Genomic DNA, 22,696 nt, shown 5'->3' with positions numbered 1-22,696 from the left:
TATGGAGAAAAAAGGTATGGCAATTCAAATACTGCATAAGCGGCTAGCAGGCAAAATGAACCAATAACCAAATGGAAGGACTAAAATCCTCCAGTCGGAAATAATCACTCATATACGTATACAGCGTAGATAGCGCATATGCCGGCAATCTAGCATCATCACGCATCTAGAAGGAATCAGGAGTGCATGCACCTAAACCTATCACGATCACTGCCCCATGGGGGAACCCCGTTACCGCCACGTAGGATTTTCATCTTTATCTCTTAGGAGCTGCTCTCTTCGTGTTCGGGGGGTCCCACTCATATTCTGGGCGCCCAGCACACCTACTTTGCTAGCCTTTGCGATGCTCAAAAGCCGACGTGGAGAAAAACCCTCGATAGAGAGAATCCACCTTGCCCCCAACCTCGCAGGAACTGCCATTGGCGGGCGAATTCCGGAAGATTTGTAAGTAGTGTTCTATCGGTGTAATAGTGGAGATGTGCCGAGCGGTGTGGAGGAAGGTTGGAAGTTCAAGATTTGATGGATTGCCAAAGGATTGATACAGGCTTATACTTTGACCAGGGGCCAAATGGCGCAAATCACTCTTCACGTACTGTTTAATGTTGGTTGGGCGGTAACAAATCCGCCCTTTGGAGACAAAGCCGGTGTGCAAGTAGCAGTTTTGAGCATCTTTTGTCCAGCACGTTCCTTAGAGATGGGCTTGGTAGGTGGGCCGAGTTACATTGGCAACGCTCACAACCGCCTTGGCAAGGCTAAGTACCGCGCACAATCCAAGCGCTGTGGTTACCGCTACTTTTTAATCTGTGCGGCCGAACAAATTCCGCGAGTCGATCTAGAAGCTCACCCTCCTCCCACGTGTTTCCTGACCATTGAAAGTGAGAGTTGTTTAGTGGAGTAGAGTGTGCCTAGTGGCAAAGTCCCCTTGCTTATGGCCGGGTAGTCTTGCGTCAGTTATAGTTTTCATAACTGCGGATGCGCGTCCTTTGGGCGGCTCGCGTTCGGTCCCGACGAGTGGGCTGAGGCTCCTTGCTGCGGCTCCCTGCTGTAGCACGATAATTGTCGTTTTCGAGTTTGCGTGATCAAGGCGCAGGGCACTGTTGACGTAGGTGTAGGGACAATTTCTCGCGTCCTAGCTGCTGTCCATGCGCCATCAATCAAGCAATGCCAAACCTCAAACCCGCTAAGTCCAAGTCTTGACTTGTGGGCGCAGCAAAGGCAGGCCTTCGACTGGTGGCACTTTTGCGCCACTGGCACCCATGCTTCTAGATTCCGGCCACCGGGTGTTTCATGGCGTGTTGACGTTTCGCTCTAGTGGGGACTAGCATCCGATAGGAACACTCGCGGATTCTGGTAAACACCCGGTGGGACTTTTTGGAGCAATACTGCCGAGATTGGGGCCTGGCAATCAGCGCAGCAGGGCAAGTTTCTTTGTTTGGCTCAAGAAGCCCAAACCAGGCGGTTGGCAGCATGTTGGCACAGTGTTGGTAAGTAGTCGGCCGGTAGAGTAGACTAGACGAATTGACATCGACGTCAAAACATAGTCGCCAAGCTAACGGGTTAGGCGAATGGGGTGCATTAGGATTTAAGCATGCATATAGTAGTAGATTAAGGAATCGCCCAGCCTCACTTGTTTCCGCAGTCTGAGTCCTATGTGCCCTTTGCCGTGCGTTCCCCGCATTACGGAGAATTGCCGTCCGTGCAGTCGCGTCAATTCCCTTGAAACATCATGTAATTTAATATACCCACAACAACGGAACAATATGCCATACCGAGAGTAGACGCATAATGTGGATGATCAATTTCCACGCTCAGGAGATCTGTGTTCCCGAGCCCAGTCCCGAATCGGCCAATCCTCAGGTGCTATGGTGGGCGAGGCGTGATACACGGCATGCCTTCTGATTCGTACGCCCGACAGCATCGCTCGACGTATAAGTATCTTATACATGCCCTCGTTCTAGTAGTCATCCAGCCTACCAGCAACACATTCACTCATTCAACCCACCAACTACCAAACCCCCTAAAAAACTAAACATGCGTTTCGTTCCCGACCTTAGCTTCTCGGCTGCTGCCGTCGCCCTTCTGGCTTCCACTGCTTCTGCCCAGAGCTGCAAGCTTCCTACCTCTTACAAGTGGACCTCCTCCGGCGCTCTTGCCCAGCCCAAGTCCGGATGGGCCAACTTGAAGGATTTCACCATCTCCAGCCTTAACGGCAAGCACATTGTCTATGCTACCAACCACGACACCGGATCCAAGTACGGATCCATGGCTTTCAGCCCCTTCGGTAGCTTCAACGAGATGGCTTCTGCTTCCCAGACCGGCACATCCTTCACCGCTGTTGCCCCTACCCTCTTCCGCTTCGCTCCCAAGAACATCTGGGTCTTGGCCTACCAGTGGGGACCTACCACCTTCTCCTACAGGACCTCCAGCGACCCCACCAACCCCAACAGCTGGGGTGCTGTCCAGACTCTCTTCTCTGGCAAGATCACCGGCAGCAGCACTGGTGCTATTGACCAGACTGTTATTGGTGACGCCAACAACATGTACCTCTTCTTCGCCGGTGACAACGGCAAGATCTACCGTTCCAGCATGCCCAAGGCCAACTTCCCTGGCAGCTTCGGCACTGCTTCCACCGTCATCATGAGCGACAGCACTAACAACCTCTTCGAGGCTGTCCAGGTCTACACTGTCAACGGCGGCGGTTACCTCATGCTCGTCGAGGCTATTGGCTCTGGCGGCCGTTACTTCCGCTCTTTCACTGCCTCCAGCCTCAGCGGCAGCTGGACCCCCAACGCTGCCACCGAGAGCAACCCCTTCGCCGGCAAGGCCAACAGCGGTGCCACCTGGACCAACGACATCTCCCACGGAGACCTTGTCAAGGTCACCAACGACGAGACCATGACCGTCGACCCTTGCAACCTGCAGCTGTTGTACCAGGGCCGTGCCCCCAACTCTGGCGGCGACTACGACCGCCTCCCCTACAGGCCCGGTGTCCTTACCCTCAAGAAGTAGAGTGCTTTTCGCTCTGCTCTTCGCGAGGTACCTTCATTGTAAATGAATTTTTGTGTGGGAGATTGTATATAGCTCAGTTTGTGGTGGAATTCGTATATATATTATTTTGGGCCACTGGCTTTGGCTCTTTGGCATTGCGCGAGGCATCAATTGATTCTTCATCTTATCTTAAACTTCTATCCATCTCTACCTTTGAGTGACTTCGTCTTCCTCTTGTGTGAAACATGACTCAATGGCTCTCCGACCTATTGCAGCTCCCTGGAGAAAACCCGCCCGACGCTGCTTATCCTGGTATATCTCGCCCCTACACACCTCAAGGCTCTTCCTCTCTCTAATCGCAATCTCCTGCAAGATCGACATGCTCTTGGCAGATAACAACGTGACCTCCCCTTTGCACTGGGCCCAGGCCTCATGTAGTTCCATAAACGCCCAAGCCATACCAACAAGGACGTCCCGATGCACGAGCCACCGCATACTCGTCGCAACCATCCATTCCGCAAAAGCAGCTGACTCGGACCCGCCCAGCGACACTACTTTGCGCAAATTACACGGCTGCTTCACGCCTGCATTACGGCACAACTCCAAGCCAAGTTCCACGATGCCAACCGCCTCGCCACCATCAGTTCGGTGGACCTCATCCATACCCGCTACACCCGCGCCTTCGGCGCTGAACCCAGCTTGAGCCCGCAAAACACGAACAACAGCAGATCCAAACGTGCTCGCCGCGCGGACAGGCACGGCCGGTAGACCCTCTAGAAGCGCCGGCGAAGCGAACCACAGCGGAAGCAGACTGCCTAGATGCAATTTACGAAATTCAAACCTCGGCACGCAGTTTATCGCAAGGTCGCTCGACAGGCGCGCAGTGAGATGCTCATGCAGGCGAAAAACTGGGTAGTGGGTAAGAATGTCCAAGCGCTCTGCACGTAAGGCAACATCGACATTGTTGTTATCATCGGGTTCGGAGATTTGGCCGGTAAAGTCCCAGTAGTAGTGGTGGTAGTCTTTTTTTTCTGCAGCGAGGAGGTCTGAAGCGAAGACTGCGGCGGCTGGTGGGGAAGCGAGCTCGTTGATCCAGGCGGAGACGATGCCCACTTCGTTTTCGGTGAAGCTGCCGAACATTTTGCCTTCCCAGGAGAGTTCTTTGATGAGTCGGCTTTGGGCACTGTGGCCTTTGATTACCCAGGGCTTGCAGTTGCTGATGTCGTAGAGAAAGTCGCGCTGCCATGTTGGGTTTTTGAAGGCGTTTGGTTCGAGCCAATCTATGAGGGAGCGTCTGCCGATTTTGAGACGGCTGTTACAGTGAATTTTGTGAGCTACAGAGCTTTTGGCTGCAAAGATGGCCACCACTTGGGCCTCTGTATCGGTGCGGGGGAATGGTTCCTCGACTTTCGATTTGAGTGACGGACTCTCAGGTGTCGTAGGTAAGCCCTCGGCGAGAATGTAACCAGCTTGTACACGTTTCCAAGCAATATGAGCCGCTTCTTCGCCTTGTTCCTCTGCTACTAAGTTTATATAGTTGGACACTGCGGCCATGGCCATGGCAGCATGGCCCGAGTCTGCATTGTCAATAGATATGTGGAGTTCGAAATAGTACGGATTCAGGCGCAGTTCACGGAGCTCCTTGACAGTCTTGAGCAGGTGAAGAGGTAGACTCTCATACGCCATGTTGAATCCCAGCACCTCGGGCAGAAAGTCATGTGGGAAGAGAGATATGGTAAGTTGGGCCATGGCGGCTTTCCAGCAACGCACTTCGTTCAATCCATGACGGGGATGAATGAAATCCTGCGAATTGGCCTCAGGTAGCCTGGCATCAATGTCTTCCATCAACTCCCGATAGACATGGACATGATTCTTTGCAATATCCCCGTCTCCCAGTTCTTCTGACATAACCTGCCAAGCGTTCTTGGTAATCTGACGGTACTTGAATGGTGTGCTAATCTTGTTGATGTGTCCAAGCCAAGCACCATCCACGTATTTGACAGGGGCTGCTTGTTTTAGCCACCATTTCGCCTCCTCTTTGTCTCCGAACATCTCACGCGGTTCTCCACCCCGCCGCCGAGCGAGGTACTCCTCCCATCGGTTGGTGACATCGGCATCTTTTGCTGCAAGAAAGTCTTTCAAGCTGTCGGGTGAAAAGTGCTCGACAGATAGGATAGTGTTGTCTGGTTCCTTGATTGCGTCGGCAATTATCGAAGAGAACAATTCTAAAAGCAGTCCGCGGCACTCGGGTATAATTTCGGGGTAGTGCTCTAGATTGTGTAGCTTGTAGTAGAGTTGCTTGAATCTCGCTAGATCTTCGTCGATGGCATCGGGTTCAACGGAATCAAGAGACTTGTTCAAAATGTAATCCGGAATGAACGGCTTGATGTCGGTGGCAACAGGTCTGGTAGGACTGTGTGGTGTTTCCAAGTCTTTTCTCTTGGACCAGTTTCTCGCCAAACGATTCCGAACTTCATTGTATGCAAGAATAGCAAGGAATGCAATCAAAACAGCCGTGGTTGTTTGAAGAATATACATTGTGGCGTGGCGTGGCAGTGTTATGTTTTGTAATGTCTACAGGTACAAGTGAACCCTTAAGCCGGCCATCGGGGAATGTTATACATTTGTTCTCCATGGTAGTCGGTCCAGATGTGGCGGAAGATTGATCTGCGGGTAGGTGCGCCGCGCAAATCATGCTGCCAACGGTGACGGTGTACAATTCAGCTGGTACCCGCCGTGTCAATATCGTCGCGGACCCATACGATCGTAAGCTAGACGACATGAGGTTAGCCAGCACGCACCCCGCAATGCATAAAATGTCTATTTCTGCCACCATCATTGCCCATTTTGCACATACTAGCATCTTTACACCAGTTTAGCGCGATTCTCCGTCAAAAAAGCAGATGCTCTTTGCATTCTCCATTCGCATTTACTCTGTACGGCATCGCGTTTCAGAGAATGATTTTTTATTGTCGTAGGCCAAGACGCGAGCAAGTTAAAAGTAAACCTCGTCATCCTAGTCTATTACAGAAACTCGACGTCACATTGACTCGTCCTACGCTCCGCGGCGTAGTGTGCCTGTCTACATGCCATTCATTTTAACCACGCGCTTCAGTCTAGACAAAACGGCCGCGCCTCTGCTCACGTTGCGTTACAAATTCCTCCACGGAACAACAATTGAATTATTCTAGCGGTCATGACGGAATCGACCGCTTTTCAGGCACTTACTCAACACTTGGCGGAATCAAATTATATCTTTGTATGCCCCTCGCCAGAAACTCAAGGCAGAGTAGTGCAAAAAAGACGCTCAAATGTTTCGACAGAAGACGCGCAGACTGCATCGGATTTCTTTGGGTGGAATCTATCATGCACGAGGTAAGTTCCGCTACGCGCTATGCAGAATGACATTCCAAACGAGACTAATGCCCTTCTAGAGAAACACTCAAATCCATAATACCCGATGCAATTTTCGACCAACTATGCAAAGCCTCAGTCATTATCGAAGATAATAGCAAAACCTACCGTTCCACCATCCGCGTGTCAAACTTCTACCTACCAGACCCTCTTAACCGCGACTCGGACACCACCTCACTTTATTATATCCATTCTTCCTTCCCCGCCTCCTCCAACTCCGTATTCTTCGGCCCGGACACGTATCTTTTTATTTCGTTCCTGCAGACCCTACCGCGGCATCTCCCGCAAGCGCCAAGCTCGGTCATTGATGTATGCTGCGGATCTGGCGCAGGAGCGATCCACATGGCACGAACCTACCCGCAGGCCAAAGTGCTAGGTCTAGATCTGAATCCCCAAGCACTGAGCCTGGGCGGTATCAATGCGCAACTGGCAGGAGTGAATGTTGATTTCTCCGAGTCAAATCTGTATGCTGCTTTGCCTGAGGAGATGAAGGGAAGAGGCGTTGATCTCATTGTGAGTAATCCGCCGTACATAGCTTCTAGTGTCGACGGCAAGGATTTGCCTATCTATGCAGATGGCGGTGCAGGTTTCGGTTTGGATATCTCGATTCGTATTGTGGAAGAAGGTTTCAAGCTTTTAAGTTCGAACGGATTCATCGTTGTATACACGGGTGTCGCGATACCGACTGCCGACCCTGGACATGACGCTTTCCTGGAAAAGCTAAAACAAGTGGAAGATGGAGAACTTGCTGAGTATACGATTTTGCATCCGGATATGTGGCCTGAGGAGATTGGAAAGGGGGCGTATGCAGATGTGTGTAGGATACAAATCGTGGGCGCGGTGCTGCGGAGGACTTTGAAGAGTAAAGAAGCCAAAGCTGCGGTTCGCAAGCAATGGGCAGTATAATATATCAGTGCTGGGGCGTAAGAAGCCACAGACCGTCAATCTCTGTATATACACAATCTGAAATATCCCACTACTACTTAAACTCAGCCTCAGGATGCATCCCATCCGGAATCTCCAACGCAGTCGTATACGCAGATCGACCAACCTGCTTCCCCCACACATCCGCAATCGCCGGCAACACGTTTCTCCCCGCATACACGGCATCCGTATTCGGCACTGGCCACGGCACAGACGCGTTCTTGTTGTTCAGCTTGCCCGCATACGAAGCATTGAAGTACATGTTACTTAGCGGCACCTTGCCAGACCACGCTCGCACTGCATCCCCCGTCTTCTCAGCTACAAACTTGAACACGTTGGCGCCTACGTCCCAGCGGCCCAGGGTGTCGAGACCCCAGTTTGCCTGTACGGTGGAAATCTCACTGTAGTGGTTGTAATACGTGTTGTCGCTTGTGCCGACGAGGCTGGCGGGCACGGCGTCTCCGAGTAAGATGCCCACGACGCGGTTCTGCTTGCCGTACGTGTGGTTTTCGTCGAAGGTAACGAGGACGAGGGTGTTGTTCATGAAAGTTTTGTTGGTTAGTAGGGGTTCGAGGAATTTTCGGGTCCAGGTTCCGGCGACTGTGACGGTGGAGTCGTGGCCTGGGATTTTTGTCAGTATGGCTATTCAAGAGTGCTAAAAACATGGTCGTGCGGAAGACTCACCATCGCTAGTCATGTTGGGTGTGATGAACATCCACTGCGGTAATTTGTTGTTTTCCAGGTCCGATTTGAACATGGTCAATGGCTTTGTCTTGGCCAGCCGGTCCGCTTTTTGCGCTACTGAATCGTATAACACGGCTGGGTTGTGTTTCCTCACGTACATGTTCGCTCCAGTTTTTGGGTTTGGATATGATTTTCCCTGGAAGCCGACAGATGGCATGTCCTCCTGGTACTCACCCCAGCTGATTCCTTTGGCCTCCAGTAAATCAACCAGGGTGGAGACGTTAGAAGGAATGGCGACCATGTCGTCGTGGTTGATGCCGTAGTAATCACCGGATATCGCGGCTGCGTAGTTGGGCATGGAAGGATGTGTGACGGCGAAGTAATTCGTCAGACTGATGCCCTTTTTCGCCAGCCATGCCAGGCTTGGGTCGCCGGCTGCGAGATCGTAGTCTGTATTTTCAAGCCATATTATAGCTATGCGGTCGAACGCCTTGCCTTTGACGGTTGTCTGGGCAGAAACGAGGCTCAGGTTTGCCAAAAGAGCCAGCGAGAGGATGAACGGAGTTTTCATGGCAATAGTGTAGATCTGTCAAGTATGTCAGGGTTTAACTTACATACTACTTTGTATTTATGGACCCCTATACTTACTCACAAACACTACCAAGAATAACCTCAGATCCCAACAAACATCTTAAGAAAGTTTGGACGTCGCCCGTCTTTTTCTCAATATTTTCTGGTTACACGGCATCAAGTGGCTCCCACTGGGGTACTTCCTGCAGTAGTGTTAATATCATCAGAGCCAATTAGCATGTCGATAATTCGCCCGTGGCATATTGCTAGAACAAGCGGCCCGCATACATACACAAGGCCAAGCTTTTTAGGAAGGTCGACAAGCTTTATGTGGATCCCGCATCTGAACGTGCGGGGCTGATTGGATTAGAGGAGTTGGCGGGTATTGCAGGACGCACACAAAAGATAGAACATGACATGCGCACGAGAGTTGATCAGGGGCCCTGAACGACATGTGAGTGGCGATCCCTGTGCATTTCGTACGAGTGGCGAGGGAAGTCATGGATTTTCGGATTCTTGATTCTAAGGGACCATGGGAAACATGATGGACTGACCCTTGCTTATTGGTTTACCTCGACTCAACTTAGCAACGCTAGACGTTGTCGATTACATGTTAACAGTACCGTTCCCTATCCGAGATATTGGAGAGGAAAATTTGGCAAGATACTCATCATGGGTTACGGCCAGAGTTTCCACATGAAGGACATGCCCGACACGGCTCCGCGGGAGATGGAAGAGCAGATTGGCCTATTAAACGACTCTAAATACGATGACACAAATGACGATGATTTCTCAGAAGAAGAGCAAGAGCAAGGCTGGAGTAAAAAAATCAGAAATACGCAACATGACACACGGCGGCGGCATTGGATCAAGATCGTTTTTGTTCTTATCCTCCTAATATGCATACTCCTTGTCCTCACACATAAAGTTCTAATAAGTAAATCCTCGGCTCAGACATCACCCACAGCCCCCAACACAACAAGTCTTCGGCCAGAAGAAGATTACATCCTCTCCCCAACATGGGACTTCAACGCGCCACCCACAATACGCGAACACACATGGATAATCTCAGACCATACGCTCAACCCGGACGGCGTCTACCGCTCCATGACACTCATCAACGCTACTTTCCCTGGGCCCTTGATTGAATGCAATGAAGGGGACGAAATCGTTGTGCACATCCATAATCACGCCAGCAACGCAACATCCATACACTGGCATGGCCTATATCAAAACGGGACAAACTGGATGGACGGCACAGTAGGCGTGACACAATGTCCTATTGCGCCTGGTCATTCATTTACGTATCGATTCCGCGTCTCGGGGCAATCGGGGACGTATTGGTATCACTCGCATGCTAGTATGCAAGCGTCAGATGGGCTGGTTGGACCGCTGATAATCCACGGGCGAAACGGGGGAGAGGCTTTACAAAAGATGGAGTATGCCCAGGATCGCGTGGTCATGCTTTCAGATCATTATTACGACAGTTCTTCGGTCTTGCTGCAGCGATATCTGGCACCTGGAAGCGAAAATGACGAGCCGGTTCCGCAGGCTGCGCTTATCAATGGGCGCGGAATGCGTAGATGTGATGACTTGCCGGGCAGGGAATGCGATGCTACAGGCCGGCATAATGCGATGTTTAATGTTTCCCCAGATACCAAGACGAGACTTCGCGTTATCAACATTAGTGCATTTGCAGAATTCGCGCTGCAGATTGATGAACACGAGGTGTTTGTTACAGAAGTCGATGGCACGGATGTGGTACCCATGAGTTTTCATCGGTTGAACATTAGTCCTGCACAGCGATATAGCATCATTCTCACTCCGCCGAAGCAAGAGCAGGGAAATAAGGGATCATATTGGATCAGAGCGAGAATGATAACGCACTGCTTTGCATACGAAGAACCCGAGTTACAAGAGGAAGCCCGAGCCGTACTATCTTATTCTTCTCCCCTCAGCATAGGCTACGACCAAACTCCAGCACCAGAAAGCAAAGACTGGCCTGAAATCATCGACGTCGAATGCCGCGACTTAAACACCTCCCTCCTCGTCCCCACTATCCCCATCGCAGCACCCCCCATAGACCCAGACCACACTCTGTCCCTCCGCTCCTCATTCCAAACCCGCGAATGGCGCCTCACCCGGGGCTACCTAAATGACAGTTCCTTCCACATAAACAGCACTGCGCCGCTTCTTCAAACCCTGCTTCCCTCGTACTCCTCCTCTACCACTAACAGCACAGAAACACTCCATGATGGCTTTTCACCCTTAATATCACAAGAGAAGCAACTAAGCTATCAAACCACCTCTCTCACATCAACAATCACCATCCTAATCCAAAACTTCGACGACGGAGCCCACCCTTTCCACCTGCATGGCTACAAATTCTTCATACTAGCTCAAGGACACGGGTACCCTCCTTTGCCCCTCCACGAGCAAAATTTCGACATGACGAATCCGCTAAGAAGGGACACGGCGACCGTAGAGGCGTACGGGTGGTTGCTTATTAGTTTCGTGGCGAATAACCCGGGCGTGTGGGCGTTTCATTGTCATATTGGGTGGCATACTGAGGCGGGGCTTATGATGGTTTTTGCGACGGGAGTGGAGGGGATGAAGGATTGGAAAGTGCCAAGGGAAGTGGATGAACTTTGTGGGATTGAGGGGGTGGAGAAGGGGATGGCGCCTGGGGATGAAGTATGGGAGGGTTGGAGGGGGATGAGGATGACGAAGAGTAGAGTTTCTTGATGAAAAGATGCAGGTGCGATTTGCTGCACAGGCTTAATGGTTTATATTTTACATGTCGTAACGTACATCTCTTGAAACAGAACTGCTCGACGCAGTCTACAATTCGACTTTCCCATTCGTCCCTACCTGTCGCTGTGACTGCCCAACACCACCCACTGCCGCGGTACAGTGCTCCCTCAACATCTTTCACTTTGATACCGAGTCTCACCATGCCCGAGAACATGGCAAACCCCGCCCTCACTCCCAGATACCAAACCACCTCTTGACCCTCCTCCTACGAATACCATCCTCACCCACATAATACCTCGGGTCCTCAACATACTCCTCGCCCTTCTCCTCTGCCTCTCTCTGCCTCTCGAGCCTGTACTGTTTCCTCTTCTCAATCTCCTCTGCCTTCTTCAGCCGCTGCTGCTGATACATCTGCGACGTATGCTCCATATGCATCTTGTAGACCTCCACGAAGCGTGAGGATGACTCGATAGGGTGGCGCATAAAGTCTTTGCGGGTAGGGAGTAAATGGGCGAAACTGGTCTTGGAGATAAAATCCATGTACCATGCTGCTATTGCGAGAGAAACGAGAATGCCCTGCGAAGTGGGGTCAGTGGGGGTTGTATAGAGATTGGTACAACGCAAAACACACCATTGTGATCCACAGATGAATTGCGCGGTTATGCAGAAACCAATGCGAAAAGGTGCCCTCGGGACTCATCATATTGGGGTATTTTTTGGTTGCCATGCGCTTGCGGTCTTCCTCGGACAAAGGCGCTCCATAGACTCTGTTCTCCAATTGGCGATTGGGCGCGCGTTTGCTGTGCGAGGGCGGACGGTATTTATCGGGCTGGGGTATCACGGGCGTGCCTCTGGCCTGCTGTGCCTCTCGCCGTCTTCGAAACTCTTCGGAGAGGCCTTTTGGTGAAATGGACGAGGCATGGCGGCGGTGGGTGGCTGGAGCGGGGAGTTGAGCGAATGCGCGGGGTTTCACTCGCAGGAGGAGATGCCCCCGCGGGAGGAGGAAGCGTGGTATTGATTCGAGGGTAGCCATGGGTTGTGTGGGTGTGTAGGTAAGTTCACATGGTCGTGGGGATTCCAAAGATCTTCAGATGCGCGGAGAAAGCTCGGGCCGGCCCATCTTTGTACTTCTTCTCTTCTTCCTTGCTTCATCTTTACACATGACATATTTGACATACCCACGCAATACACATAGTTCGGACCCCAATTCCTTCTAGTTTGTTACCAATGCCTTCCAATCCCCCACCCTCTTTTGGATCCCAGGCCTACTGGGACGAGCGCTTCACATCCAACATGGATCCCTTTGATTGGCTGGAAGAACCCAATGCCCTGGATCCGTACCTTGTCGATGCTCTGGATTCCAGCCGTGCGGACAAACCCGAGATTCTGCACATAGGCTGTGGGACATCATTACTCTCTTTGCATTTGCGTTCCCACGTAGACCACCCGGGCCAGATCCACAACGTGGACTACTCCGACGTGGCCATACAGATTGGCAAGGCCCGCGAAGAAGAAATATACCAGTATCAGAGCCAGCAAAAAGGCAACACCCAAGGTACTCATGCGCCTTGTATGCGTTGGGATGTTGTCGATCTCCTCGACTACAAGTCTTTGCTGCGTGCATGCTCACGTGCTTCGTATTCTGTTGTAGTCGACAAATCGACGTCTGATGCCATTGCTTGCTGCGACGATATATCTGTCCCAGTGCCATATCCCGTAGCAATCCGCTCCCATGATCCCGTGCAGCTGAGTTCAGCTGTGTCTAAGGAACCCATACACCCATTGGCTGTCATGGCAGTCAACTTGGCACTCGTGACAAAGCCCGGAGCCCGCTGGATAGCCTTGTCGTACTCGCAAGACCGCTTTGATGTACTTGATGCTGCATCAGATGTGGTTCCTAAAGGTATGACGTTCCCGCATCCTGCTGACTTGTGGCGCTTGGTCGAACGCCGCGAAATCGACGATGTAGAATCTCCAGCGCAAGTTGATGAGAAAGACGGCTCTGTGACGTACAGGCCCAAGGTATGCAACGTTGTATATATCTTGGAAAGGACTGGTATACCATTGTTCGTACGTGGGGAGCATATATGACATGATAGATTTATAGACAAACCATATCTTACTTTTCCAACCTCAATGTCTTTGTTCGTTTTCACAACCCCCACATTAATCCTGCTTCTCCATCCACTGTTGGCACGCCTCAAAAACCTTAGGAAACGTTTCATCAAGCGCCAAATACCTCTCAAACACACTCTGGTCAATCCGCTTGAGCATCTGCAACAAACCCACAAAAATGAAATCCGCATACGACACTACATCACCGCGTTAGCCTTGCACAATCTCTCCGACACAAAGTCGTATGCAACTCACCAGTCTCCCCCAAGAAAAATGGACCTTCCTTCTCCCTCAATAAATCCCCCACAGCCTTCGCCGGCACAGCAGCATCAGCCCAGCACTTCTCCACATCAGCCTCCGCCCGCATCTGACCCAACGGCTTCTCAAAGATCTTCTCTCTCGTCTCCGTAAAGTACTTTGCACTAGGTTCATTCAACAGCACATCAGGTACCTGCGTTAGTACCAAGGGAACCAGCGGTGTCATCAATTCCTTAATTGTATCTCGGATCTTGACTACAACCGGCTCATCGAGGTGAAGGGGAGGATTCGGATACTGCTTCTCGAAGGAATGCGCAATGGGCCACGAGTCCATTTGGTATGTGCCATCTTCATACTGGACTGCTGGGCTGCTGTAGTCGGCGAAGTAGCCTGGGGCGTCCTTTGGGTTGGGAGGGATGCCTAATGATTTGAATTTGGGGGCGAGATCGGGGTATTCGACCCATTCAGTTTTGTAGGGGATGGATTTGTAGTTGAGGATCATGCGGGCTGTGAGGGCGATTGTTTAGTATTTTAAGATTTTGATTTTGGGTTGAGTGAGTTAAGGGGACGTACTTTTCCAAGGGTTCAGAGACCAGGTTGTGCCTTGTTTACTGGGGAGGTCGAAGAGGATGACTTTTGGTGAGGACATGGTTGCTGGTGGTCGATGGTGAATGATTGTGGATGATAGAATTGGAAGAGGGGTTGAAATACCAATCAGTTGTCTTTTTCGTCGGTGTATGCACTAGACTGCACGCCTGGTCTCCGTATTACATTTGTCATCCTGTGGTACATATGTGGGGAAGTGATGATCTATCCGGCCACGGATGATAGCATTGATTTGTTTTTTGCTGACTAGGGAATATATCCGGACCACGCACCGTGTACTGGATACGGGATAGTGTCAAGTCATTTAGCGAATGCTTGATAGTCTAGTTATGTTGCAGGATTTTTGAACACCTGAAAACGTGCGGTTCGCCTTGGTGTTATGGACCCACTTTAGTAACATCGTCTACACATGCCCAGCGTATCCTTCAAGTTTCCTGCATGATGAACTACGTCCACCATTTCAAAACTGCTTTGAAACAGATGTAGTGCGCCACAACCAACACTTCTATGCCTTTGTACCACAAATGGGTGATGCTTACACGCACACAAATGCCAAATTCATGATTGTCACCTCCCACATCTGGCAACGCCGTTGATAGTCTTTCCTCCCACCACGACTCGCATTGATTATGCAGACCTCAATGTGTTCCTGGCACGCCTCCATATGTTCCCAACCATACCGGACTCAAGCTTCCGAAGGCCCTCTTCGCAACTACGCGATTTGTTGTTGTCACGTCAAGCGTGTAGTGATTGTTTCCGCCCCCACACGATCTCTCAACGTGGCTGCGCCAGTACAAATGCACGACGGCAGGATCCACCTTGTCAAATCGTCTCGCGGCCACCAAATTGCATGGTCTAACAATAAAGTCCCTGGTTGCACGGCTTTCTACTTCTAGTATATGCTTCACAGCCTTTGAGATTGTGCTGGGAGTCCAACTCTGTGATACCTGGTGGTGGGGTAGGGGGGCTGTATCGATGTGCTAGTGATCGTGTAGTTCTGCAAACAAAAGACCTGCAAAGATAAAAATATCTCTCCACCCATCATGTGCTTGCGCGTACCGTGGTAACTTTGGGCTTACTCTCCAGTCACAATCTACGCACTTTTCAGCCTGTTTAGGTCGAACGCGAGAGAGCCTTGGGGGTGCGCCTCCTCAGGCCACCCACCCCATTTCAGCCCCCAATTCCGACCCCAGCACCCGGACGCGATGGCTAGTGGAATAGGACGAAGAGTCGATAAGGACGGCGTATTTTGTTTAAGACCTATCTTCATCGCAATCGTTGCTCTGCTCCTCAATCAGACTCTCTACTATAATTCGGGGCGACCCTCTTCAACGACGCTGCATCTTGTATTTCTCCGCTCGACCCACGCATACTCACACAAGCTTCATGAATACAACTTAATCTGGTTGACCATCGAAATCAGACTTGTATGCAGCTTTCCGTCAGCCCCACAGGCTGAGATCCTGATCCTTTGTACTTCTCCTAACATATGCTAGGACTATACCTTTACGTAGATTTTAGTATCGAAACTCAGAATCGAAACTCGTAACTCAAAGCCCCGCCCTATTGGTCTCTTACAGGCAAGATGGAGCGCAGTCGCGCAATCAGCAACGCACACGACGACGATGTGCCGCTAATAGCATCCACCGACACAACAAGCTACGACAGTGGAAATGTCGCCATGCAACAAATCGATAGCTCACTCTACTCGCCACCCACTGTCGCTTCTCCAGAGATAATAGAGACTAAAAACGGTGCATATGCGAAGATAAGCACTACAGCATTGGACCTAGAGGGTGGACTACAGCCCAAGAAACAGCGTCATAACCACCACCATGCCAAGCGCTTTGATCACAACGAAGCACGAAGAAATCTTTTAAGAAACGGCGCTGGGCGGCTCTTGATAACCTTCTTCTTTAGCGCAGCAATGTGCTTCACCCTCCGAGCCTGGGAGGGCTTCATCAATCCCGTTGTGCTGTCCAAGAACGACGTTCGAATCTTCAACTCGCTCACCATTGGCCTTTCTCTCTGTCTAGGTCTCAACCTCCTGGCTTCGCTCAAGCACTACGCCTCCTTCTTCCGATGGTCGTTCCTCGCTCGGCGGTACGTCAGCCTCGAGGTGTTCGACCTTATCCTCCACTTTGGCTCGCTCGCCAGGGTCGCCAAACTCATGGTCATCTCGATGCCTGGGCTCCGCGGCAAGAAATGGCTACGCCGATTCCGCTGGTTCAAGGATGTACGCGACGACGGCACCAAGTGGATGTGGCTCGCATGTCTCGTGTGGCTCTCCATCAACATCGGGTCTCAGATCCTCGTCGCGCTGCTCAGTCTCTTCTGGCCCATGGACAACTCCGCCATCCCACTCTTCGTCCCTGGCAATGTCAGCGTCGCAAACCTAAACGTCTGGCACGTCGACGAGAGCCCCCGCGAAGACGGCCCCAACAGCCTCGCCAACGAAACCTCCCTGGAAGCTGCATGGACATTCGGCACAGAAGCAATGGCCTACCCCGTCTTCAATCTCAGCGACATCCAATACGACCTCTCTGGCCTCCCCGGCACCCCCATCTACGAAGCAAATGGCATGTACCACTACCGCTTCTTCAACCGCGACCCAGCACACCCCTACACCAACTACCTCAGCTCCTCGCGCAACGTCTCCGCCCACGCCACCTGCGAGCAACTCGAAGTCGGCAACGGCACCGTCGTCGACGCCGGCGACGAAGGCATGTACGTCAACGCGCGCCGGCCCGGCGAAGAAGAATACTCGCAATACTACCTCACCGAAGCCGCCAGCGGCTCCGTCACCTGGACCGCTTCCGTCCCCGCCTTCTGCGGCCCCCGCTGCACCAACTTCACCGTCCTCCAGGATAAAGGGGATAAAGTAAACACCACCTCGTTCTTCCTCTGCAATAGTACACTCCTGGATATATACCAAGCACACGCCGAGAAAGACATTACCACGTATTCCGCCGAGGACCGCGCCGCCGTATATGGCAACGACGCTTTCGCGCGTATCGCGGCCGGCGCGATAGGCTGGACGGGGATACCCTGGAACTCGTGGATGGATCGGCAATCGCGGTCGTACAGCCAAGGCTCCAAGTGGTCGCCTGCGCGGGATATCGAGGCAAAAGATGTCGAGGATATGCTGATGCGGTTTACGATTGGCGCCGTCGCCGCGTTTGACGATCACGGCGTCAAGTATAATCTTACGAAGCAGACGGTGGTGCCGTCGCAGGGCCAGCAGTTGGATGTGGATTGGCCGTATGTGCTCGGCATCCTAGGAGGCATCTGTTTCATTCAGTTGCTGGCGCTTTGTTTGCTGGTACTGTTTGCGAATCGAACGATTGTGAGGGATGATAGTTATTTTAGTATGGCGATGTTGTTGAGGCCTGTGGTGATGAAGATTGGGGAGAGTGGGTTGAATATGAGTGGCGAGGAGATCAAAGAGCATCGCGCGTTGAGGTGGAGGAGGATCAAGTATGATTATATTGAGGGGAAGGAGGGGAGTCCAAATGAGGTTACGATTTCGTGGGAGGGACGGGATCCGAGGGAGAGTCGGGGGAGTTGGGCAGCGGGAAGTTATAGTTGATGAGGGGGGTTTTATGTTAGTCTTGCGTTTTTGTTGTACTGTTGGGAATAAGAAATCTCAGTTCCATCTTCACTTTGCATCCATCTTCCAATCAAGTCGACAAACATTATAAATTAGTCTCCGTTACGGGAATTACTCACAGGTACATACACCTTCCCCCACCTACGTTACCGTAGATTCAGAAAAACACAAAGCCGGATATAACAAACTGATTATCAAAGTTCCAATGGGGATGGGCCTCCAGACTCTCGTGCTCGTGATACACGCGCCCGCCATATGCGAGCCGGATTTTGGCAAAAGGGTCGAGCTATGGATTCAGTTAGTTTGATCGAAAGACACAAAGCCTTGGGTAAAACCGAGAGGGAAATGACATGATATGCCAGTGCAGATGTAAAGAAGACATACCTTGGTCTCATCCTTTATCTTCTCTATAACCTTTGCAACACTCTCCTTCCTATGCACCCGAACCGTCACATCCTTAGAATCATGGCTCATCCTTACCCTTATATCCACTTCCTCGTCGCCCTCCTCCTCCTCCTCCTCTTCTTCCTCAGCCTCAGCACCGACCCCCTCCTCATCTTCATCCTCAACCACTCCCTCAGGCTCGACAACCACCCACTCGGGAACCTTGTACTGCACGCCGGTCGCATCAAAAACCCCGCGCCATACTAGTCCTGTCGGACACGTGCACCCCGTAACATCGAGCATCGTCTGCGCCTCTTGGAGCTCACCAGCCTGCAGATGCTGGGCCGCCAGACGAATAGCGCCCCATATCTCGGGTGACCCCGTGACTTGCGTATCCCACCAGTCCTGGCGCTCTTTCTCTAGGCGCGCGCGGGTCCACTTGAGCGCCGTGGGGTCTGTCAGCGGTTTGACGCGGGAGCTGGGTTTCGTCGTTGCAGCAGCGGCAGCGAGGGTGTTGGGGAGACGGGAGCGTTGGAAGGGCTGAATGGGTTTCAGCGGAGTGTTGGGGCGCTCGATAGCTTGCACTGGAGGCGGAGAGGAAGAAGAGGAAGGAAGCGCATGGTTGCCGTGTGAGATATGCGATGCGCGCGGCGAAGTGGATGGACTGCGTTGTGTCGAGGGTGCAGTGATGTTGTGGCGCGACGACGACGAATGCGCTCGTGCAGCACCTGGTGCTTCGTCGGTCTGACGAGATGCGCAACAGCCCTAAATACAAGGAAAAACACTCTCGTCTTAGACTTGATATTCTTTCTCGGTATTTTTTGCGCGACTTGCTGGGTGACTAAGGTTTTCATACCATGTTGAAACTAGGTGCCCGTTGCTACCCCTCAATCTTTGCTTGAACAGGCAGTCATTCGGCTCATTTAGCAGAAAGTTTGGAGATATCGTTCTAGCGATATGATTGGCGTGTATAGATGTGCTTGCAACAATTGCATGCGCATATTGGCTCTCGGATTGAGAGGGTAGGAAAGTTGGAAGGGCCGGGGCTGTGGCGAGGCTACGCCTGTATCGGGGGCGGCATGGAGATATCGATCGATGGACGCAATCCTTTGGACCAAGGCTGGATAATGCCACGGTCCTTGTACCCTTTGCCCCGTGACTCTAACCTTGCACCGGTTATCAAAGGCTTGCCGTATATGCATGCCTAAGGGACGGCCCAGGCCGGTCAAATTGGTCTCGTGTACACGAACTATCTGCATTCAGACTCTTGATGCACTGTCGATCGATGTACGCAGTCATCCGTCACTGCACAGCCTGCCGGCATGTACCGCCCCATCACCACCATTTCGTCACCAAGCCAAGCATCACAGTAAAAATCGAGCATTTCAGAGCAAACGACAGTGTATTAAATATTATTACGTCGATGTGTGCCCTAGTGGCCGCTTGTGTACACCTGACAAGGCTGTACGCAGAGGGTATCCGGGGTATTGCGCGATAAAACAAGTTGCGACCAAAACAGCCAATGGTATCAAAAAGGAGAGAAACAGGTGCAGTGGTATCAGTCTAAACAAGCAGTGGGCATGAAGCAAAGAACAGCCAAAAATGGACGCCTCCTACATGTCAATGCCACACAGATGGTGATCCACGCGGAAAGAGTGACGAGGAGTTGGTCCAGATGCAAGGAAACGTTGAACAGAGTCAAGGAAAGTTTGGTCCAAATGCTACACCTCGAATCTAGTAAAAGACACAAGACGCATTTGGATGGGTATCGGGTTGGCCGTACGGTCAAACAAGGGATTTACGGTGTCTTTGCTTTTCCGTCATTCCGTCGTGGCTGTCGTTGCAGAGGCTGACATCTTCCCACCAGACCTTACGCAGTTGTAGCGACAGTCGGGTTGGCGCTTTTCGAAGCATCGCCCACACTGTTCTCAGCGGGGACTTCTGCGACGGGGGCAACGGGAGCGGCAGCCTCCTCCTCCTTCTTCTCCTCAACGACGGGAACGGCAGCAGGAGCGGTCTCCTCCTCGACAACCGGGGCGGGGGCGGCAGCAGCAGCCTCCTTCTTCTCCTTGTTGGCCTGGCTCTTGTTGCCAGTGGCCTTGCTCAGCGAACGACCAAGGTTGCCGAAGAAGGACTTCCTCTTGTCCTGCTTGGGCTCCTCAGTGGTCTCTGGCTTAGCCTCGGTAGTGGCAGGGGTAGCCTCTGCAGCCTCGGTGGCAGCAGGGGCTGAAGCATCCTCAATTTGAGGAGCGGCATCGGCCTTGGGCTCAGGGAGTTTCTCCTGGGCGGCGGGCGACTTGGCACGGTCCTTGTTACCAAAGAGCTTGCCGAAGCTGAAGTGCTCCTTCTCCTTGGATGGGGTGCTGGTGGCAACGACGGGCTTGGTCTCGTCCTTGTTCAGCTCAGCAGCAGCAGCCTCGTTGGCAGAGGGGGCAGCAACGGGAGCAGTCTCCTCGACGGGCTTGGCAGGCTCAGCGATGGTCTCGTTCTCCTTGACAGGAGTGGCAGCAAGACCAGCCTCGGCCTCCCTCTTCTCAGTGGTGGGCGACTTGAGCTTCTCGACAAAGGTGCCGAAGATGGAAGCACGCTTGGTAGGCTTGGGCTTCTCAGGGGCAGCGGCGGCGGCGACGGGCTCGTCAACCTTAGGTGCCTCCTCGGTGGGAACAGCCGCTACGGGGGCAGCAGGCTCAGCAGTGGTCTCGGCGGGCTTGACAACATCGTTGGCGTCGACGGGAGCAGTGGTGGGGACTAGACGTTGTTAGTCAGAAATCACATGCAATGGTTTTCAATTCAACTTACTCTCATCGAGGTGAGGAGCAGTAGCAGCGGACTCCTCAGCCTTGGTCTCTGGCTCCTCCTTGACGGCCTCGCTCTCAGTCTTGGGCTCCTTGTCCTTCTTTCCGAGGAGTCCACCGAGGAGGCTGGCACGCTTGCCACGAGAAACAGAGCGAGACTTGCTCTTGGCCTTCTTCGCCTTGGCCTCATCGGAAGATGAGCTGGAGGAAGATCCAGTGCGAGCTGGGGCAGCAGTGGGCTCAGAAGCCTCACCTTCAGCAAGCTTGGGAGCAACGTCAATGCTCTTCTTAGGAGCGGCGGTAGCGCCCGCTAGCGCGGTGGGCTTGCCTGCGCGTTGTTAGTGTTCTGCAGGTCGAACGGCTAGATCGCCCACTAGCGGCCTCACATCACAAAGGATGGGAGCCACGACTCATTTACGTACCAATCTTCTCCTTTGCCTCCTTGTAGCCCTCGCTGGACTCGATGGTGTCCTTGGAAGCCTTGGCCTCGGTGATGGCCTTCTCAACGGCGACGAACCATCCATCACGCTCGGCGGCGGTGGAAGCCTCAAAGGCGTGCTTGTGGCCGGAGAGCTTGAATGCAAAAGCAAGAGCACCGTCCTTGGCCAGGTCAGTCGCATAGGCCTATTCACATGTTAGTGGGGGTGCGCATCGGTGAATTCGTTCAGGACAAGAGCGTACCAAGTTCAGGACACCAGCGGGCTGGTCCTTCTTATCGGCGTGCTTGACAAAGAAAAGGAGACCCTTTCCAGTCTGGCTGGACCAGGCAACGGTAGGGTGGGCAACCTCGGGCTTCTCGCCACGGAGGTACTCGCCCAGGCTCTCAGCGGCGACTGGCTCCTCGCCAAACCAGAAGAACTTCTTAGCGAAGCGGAAGGCGCTGTGGTTGTGGTCAGTATGGTGTTTGTCAACAGAGGGCGCACACGAGCACACTCACTTCTTCAGACCAGGCGCCTTGTAGCCGAGAGCACCGCTGTAGATGGGCTCGACAACCTTCTCCTCCTTTGGCTCCTCCTTGACAGCCTCATCGGCCTTGGTCTCCTCAGCGGCGGCAACAGGCTCCTCCTTGGGTGCCTCGTCAGTCTTGGCCTCTGCGACGGGTGCGACAGTGTTGTCGGCGGCAAGGACTGGGGCGGGGGCAGCCTCAGTGGTGCCGACGACCTCTGGCTGGTCGACGGTCTTTGGTGCTTCGACGGGGGCAGACATGGTTGCGTGTGGGGGTTTGCGTGGGCGAAGAAAAAAAGTGTGGGTGAAGGGGTATCTGGGCGAAGAAGAGGGGCTTGGGGGGTTTGTGTATTACAAAGGGAGTACAGAAAGGGAAAGTTCCAGGCTCGCAAGGTGCAGCGGCGGACAAGCAAGTTCGAACCTCTTGAGGCAAGGGAGCGAACAGCGGTGTAGGGAGGGAAGAAGGATAGGAAAAACGTCGAGCAGCGATGGGGTGGGAGAACTTTAATGTGAAGGGCGGTGTTGCTAGGTAGGGGTCATGGTGCAGGGGGGGGAGCAACGAAATTGGTCTTCGCGGCAGCACGTCCACTAGGCGGACCCGCCTGCAACTAGCCTGCCCGAATAGCACCCTTTGCCATGTTATGCAATG

The 22,696-nt window shown here is 52.6% G+C and overlaps 11 protein-coding genes across 11 annotated transcripts; 6 read left to right on the top strand and 5 right to left on the bottom strand.

Annotated features, from left to right (window-relative positions):
* Positions 1 to 217: 217 nt before the first annotated feature.
* On the top strand, positions 218 to 898 carry COCMIDRAFT_22330 (uncharacterized protein; the record flags this gene model as incomplete). The annotated part of the gene is made up of 2 exons (XM_007685084.1): positions 218 to 444; positions 562 to 898. The coding sequence occupies 2 exons, from the start codon at positions 218 to 220 to the stop codon at positions 896 to 898; spliced, it is 564 nt and encodes a 187-aa protein (XP_007683274.1).
* Positions 899 to 2,031: 1,133 nt separating this feature from the next.
* On the top strand, positions 2,032 to 3,009 carry COCMIDRAFT_82665 (glycoside hydrolase family 62 protein; the record flags this gene model as incomplete). Its single annotated transcript, XM_007685166.1, has 1 exon — positions 2,032 to 3,009. The coding sequence occupies one exon, from the start codon at positions 2,032 to 2,034 to the stop codon at positions 3,007 to 3,009; it is 978 nt and encodes a 325-aa protein (XP_007683356.1).
* A 186-nt stretch (positions 3,010 to 3,195) lies between these two features.
* COCMIDRAFT_82773 (uncharacterized protein) lies at positions 3,196 to 5,526 on the bottom strand (the record flags this gene model as incomplete). Its single annotated transcript, XM_007685165.1, has 2 exons — positions 3,196 to 3,924; positions 4,048 to 5,526. 2 exons carry the CDS (start codon positions 5,524 to 5,526, stop codon positions 3,196 to 3,198), a joined length of 2,208 nt encoding a protein of 735 aa, XP_007683355.1.
* Positions 5,527 to 6,184: 658 nt separating this feature from the next.
* Positions 6,185 to 7,308, top strand: COCMIDRAFT_82786 (uncharacterized protein; the record flags this gene model as incomplete). Its single annotated transcript, XM_007685164.1, has 2 exons — positions 6,185 to 6,363; positions 6,423 to 7,308. The coding sequence occupies 2 exons, from the start codon at positions 6,185 to 6,187 to the stop codon at positions 7,306 to 7,308; spliced, it is 1,065 nt and encodes a 354-aa protein (XP_007683354.1).
* Positions 7,309 to 7,381: 73 nt separating this feature from the next.
* COCMIDRAFT_22328 (uncharacterized protein) lies at positions 7,382 to 8,581 on the bottom strand (the record flags this gene model as incomplete). The annotated part of the gene is made up of 2 exons (XM_007685083.1): positions 7,382 to 7,947; positions 8,011 to 8,581. The coding sequence occupies 2 exons, from the start codon at positions 8,579 to 8,581 to the stop codon at positions 7,382 to 7,384; spliced, it is 1,137 nt and encodes a 378-aa protein (XP_007683273.1).
* Positions 8,582 to 9,309: 728 nt separating this feature from the next.
* COCMIDRAFT_82604 (multicopper oxidase) lies at positions 9,310 to 11,325 on the top strand (the record flags this gene model as incomplete). Its single annotated transcript, XM_007685163.1, has 1 exon — positions 9,310 to 11,325. One exon carries the CDS (start codon positions 9,310 to 9,312, stop codon positions 11,323 to 11,325), a length of 2,016 nt encoding a protein of 671 aa, XP_007683353.1.
* A 237-nt stretch (positions 11,326 to 11,562) lies between these two features.
* Positions 11,563 to 12,367, bottom strand: COCMIDRAFT_1186 (uncharacterized protein; the record flags this gene model as incomplete). Its single annotated transcript, XM_007685065.1, has 2 exons — positions 11,563 to 11,910; positions 11,966 to 12,367. 2 exons carry the CDS (start codon positions 12,365 to 12,367, stop codon positions 11,563 to 11,565), a joined length of 750 nt encoding a protein of 249 aa, XP_007683255.1.
* A 194-nt stretch (positions 12,368 to 12,561) lies between these two features.
* COCMIDRAFT_82645 (uncharacterized protein) lies at positions 12,562 to 13,425 on the top strand (the record flags this gene model as incomplete). Its single annotated transcript, XM_007685162.1, has 1 exon — positions 12,562 to 13,425. The coding sequence occupies one exon, from the start codon at positions 12,562 to 12,564 to the stop codon at positions 13,423 to 13,425; it is 864 nt and encodes a 287-aa protein (XP_007683352.1).
* A 75-nt stretch (positions 13,426 to 13,500) lies between these two features.
* On the bottom strand, positions 13,501 to 14,356 carry COCMIDRAFT_32559 (uncharacterized protein; the record flags this gene model as incomplete). Its single annotated transcript, XM_007685103.1, has 3 exons — positions 13,501 to 13,646; positions 13,705 to 14,214; positions 14,281 to 14,356. The coding sequence occupies 3 exons, from the start codon at positions 14,354 to 14,356 to the stop codon at positions 13,501 to 13,503; spliced, it is 732 nt and encodes a 243-aa protein (XP_007683293.1).
* A 1,542-nt stretch (positions 14,357 to 15,898) lies between these two features.
* Positions 15,899 to 17,902, top strand: COCMIDRAFT_82608 (uncharacterized protein; the record flags this gene model as incomplete). The annotated part of the gene is made up of 1 exon (XM_007685161.1): positions 15,899 to 17,902. One exon carries the CDS (start codon positions 15,899 to 15,901, stop codon positions 17,900 to 17,902), a length of 2,004 nt encoding a protein of 667 aa, XP_007683351.1.
* Positions 17,903 to 18,080: 178 nt separating this feature from the next.
* COCMIDRAFT_1182 (uncharacterized protein) lies at positions 18,081 to 22,308 on the bottom strand (the record flags this gene model as incomplete). Its single annotated transcript, XM_007685064.1, has 7 exons — positions 18,081 to 18,209; positions 18,308 to 18,971; positions 20,182 to 21,055; positions 21,107 to 21,430; positions 21,525 to 21,726; positions 21,784 to 21,982; positions 22,040 to 22,308. 7 exons carry the CDS (start codon positions 22,306 to 22,308, stop codon positions 18,081 to 18,083), a joined length of 2,661 nt encoding a protein of 886 aa, XP_007683254.1.
* Between the last annotated feature and the right edge of the window lie 388 nt (positions 22,309 to 22,696).

This window comes from Bipolaris oryzae, assembly GCF_000523455.1.
Source record: "Bipolaris oryzae ATCC 44560 unplaced genomic scaffold scaffold_7, whole genome shotgun sequence".
Taxonomy (NCBI): Eukaryota; Fungi; Ascomycota; class Dothideomycetes; order Pleosporales; family Pleosporaceae; genus Bipolaris; species Bipolaris oryzae.
The sequence above is the reverse complement of the archived record's forward strand: the minus strand, read 5'-3'. Positions and strand labels throughout refer to the sequence as shown.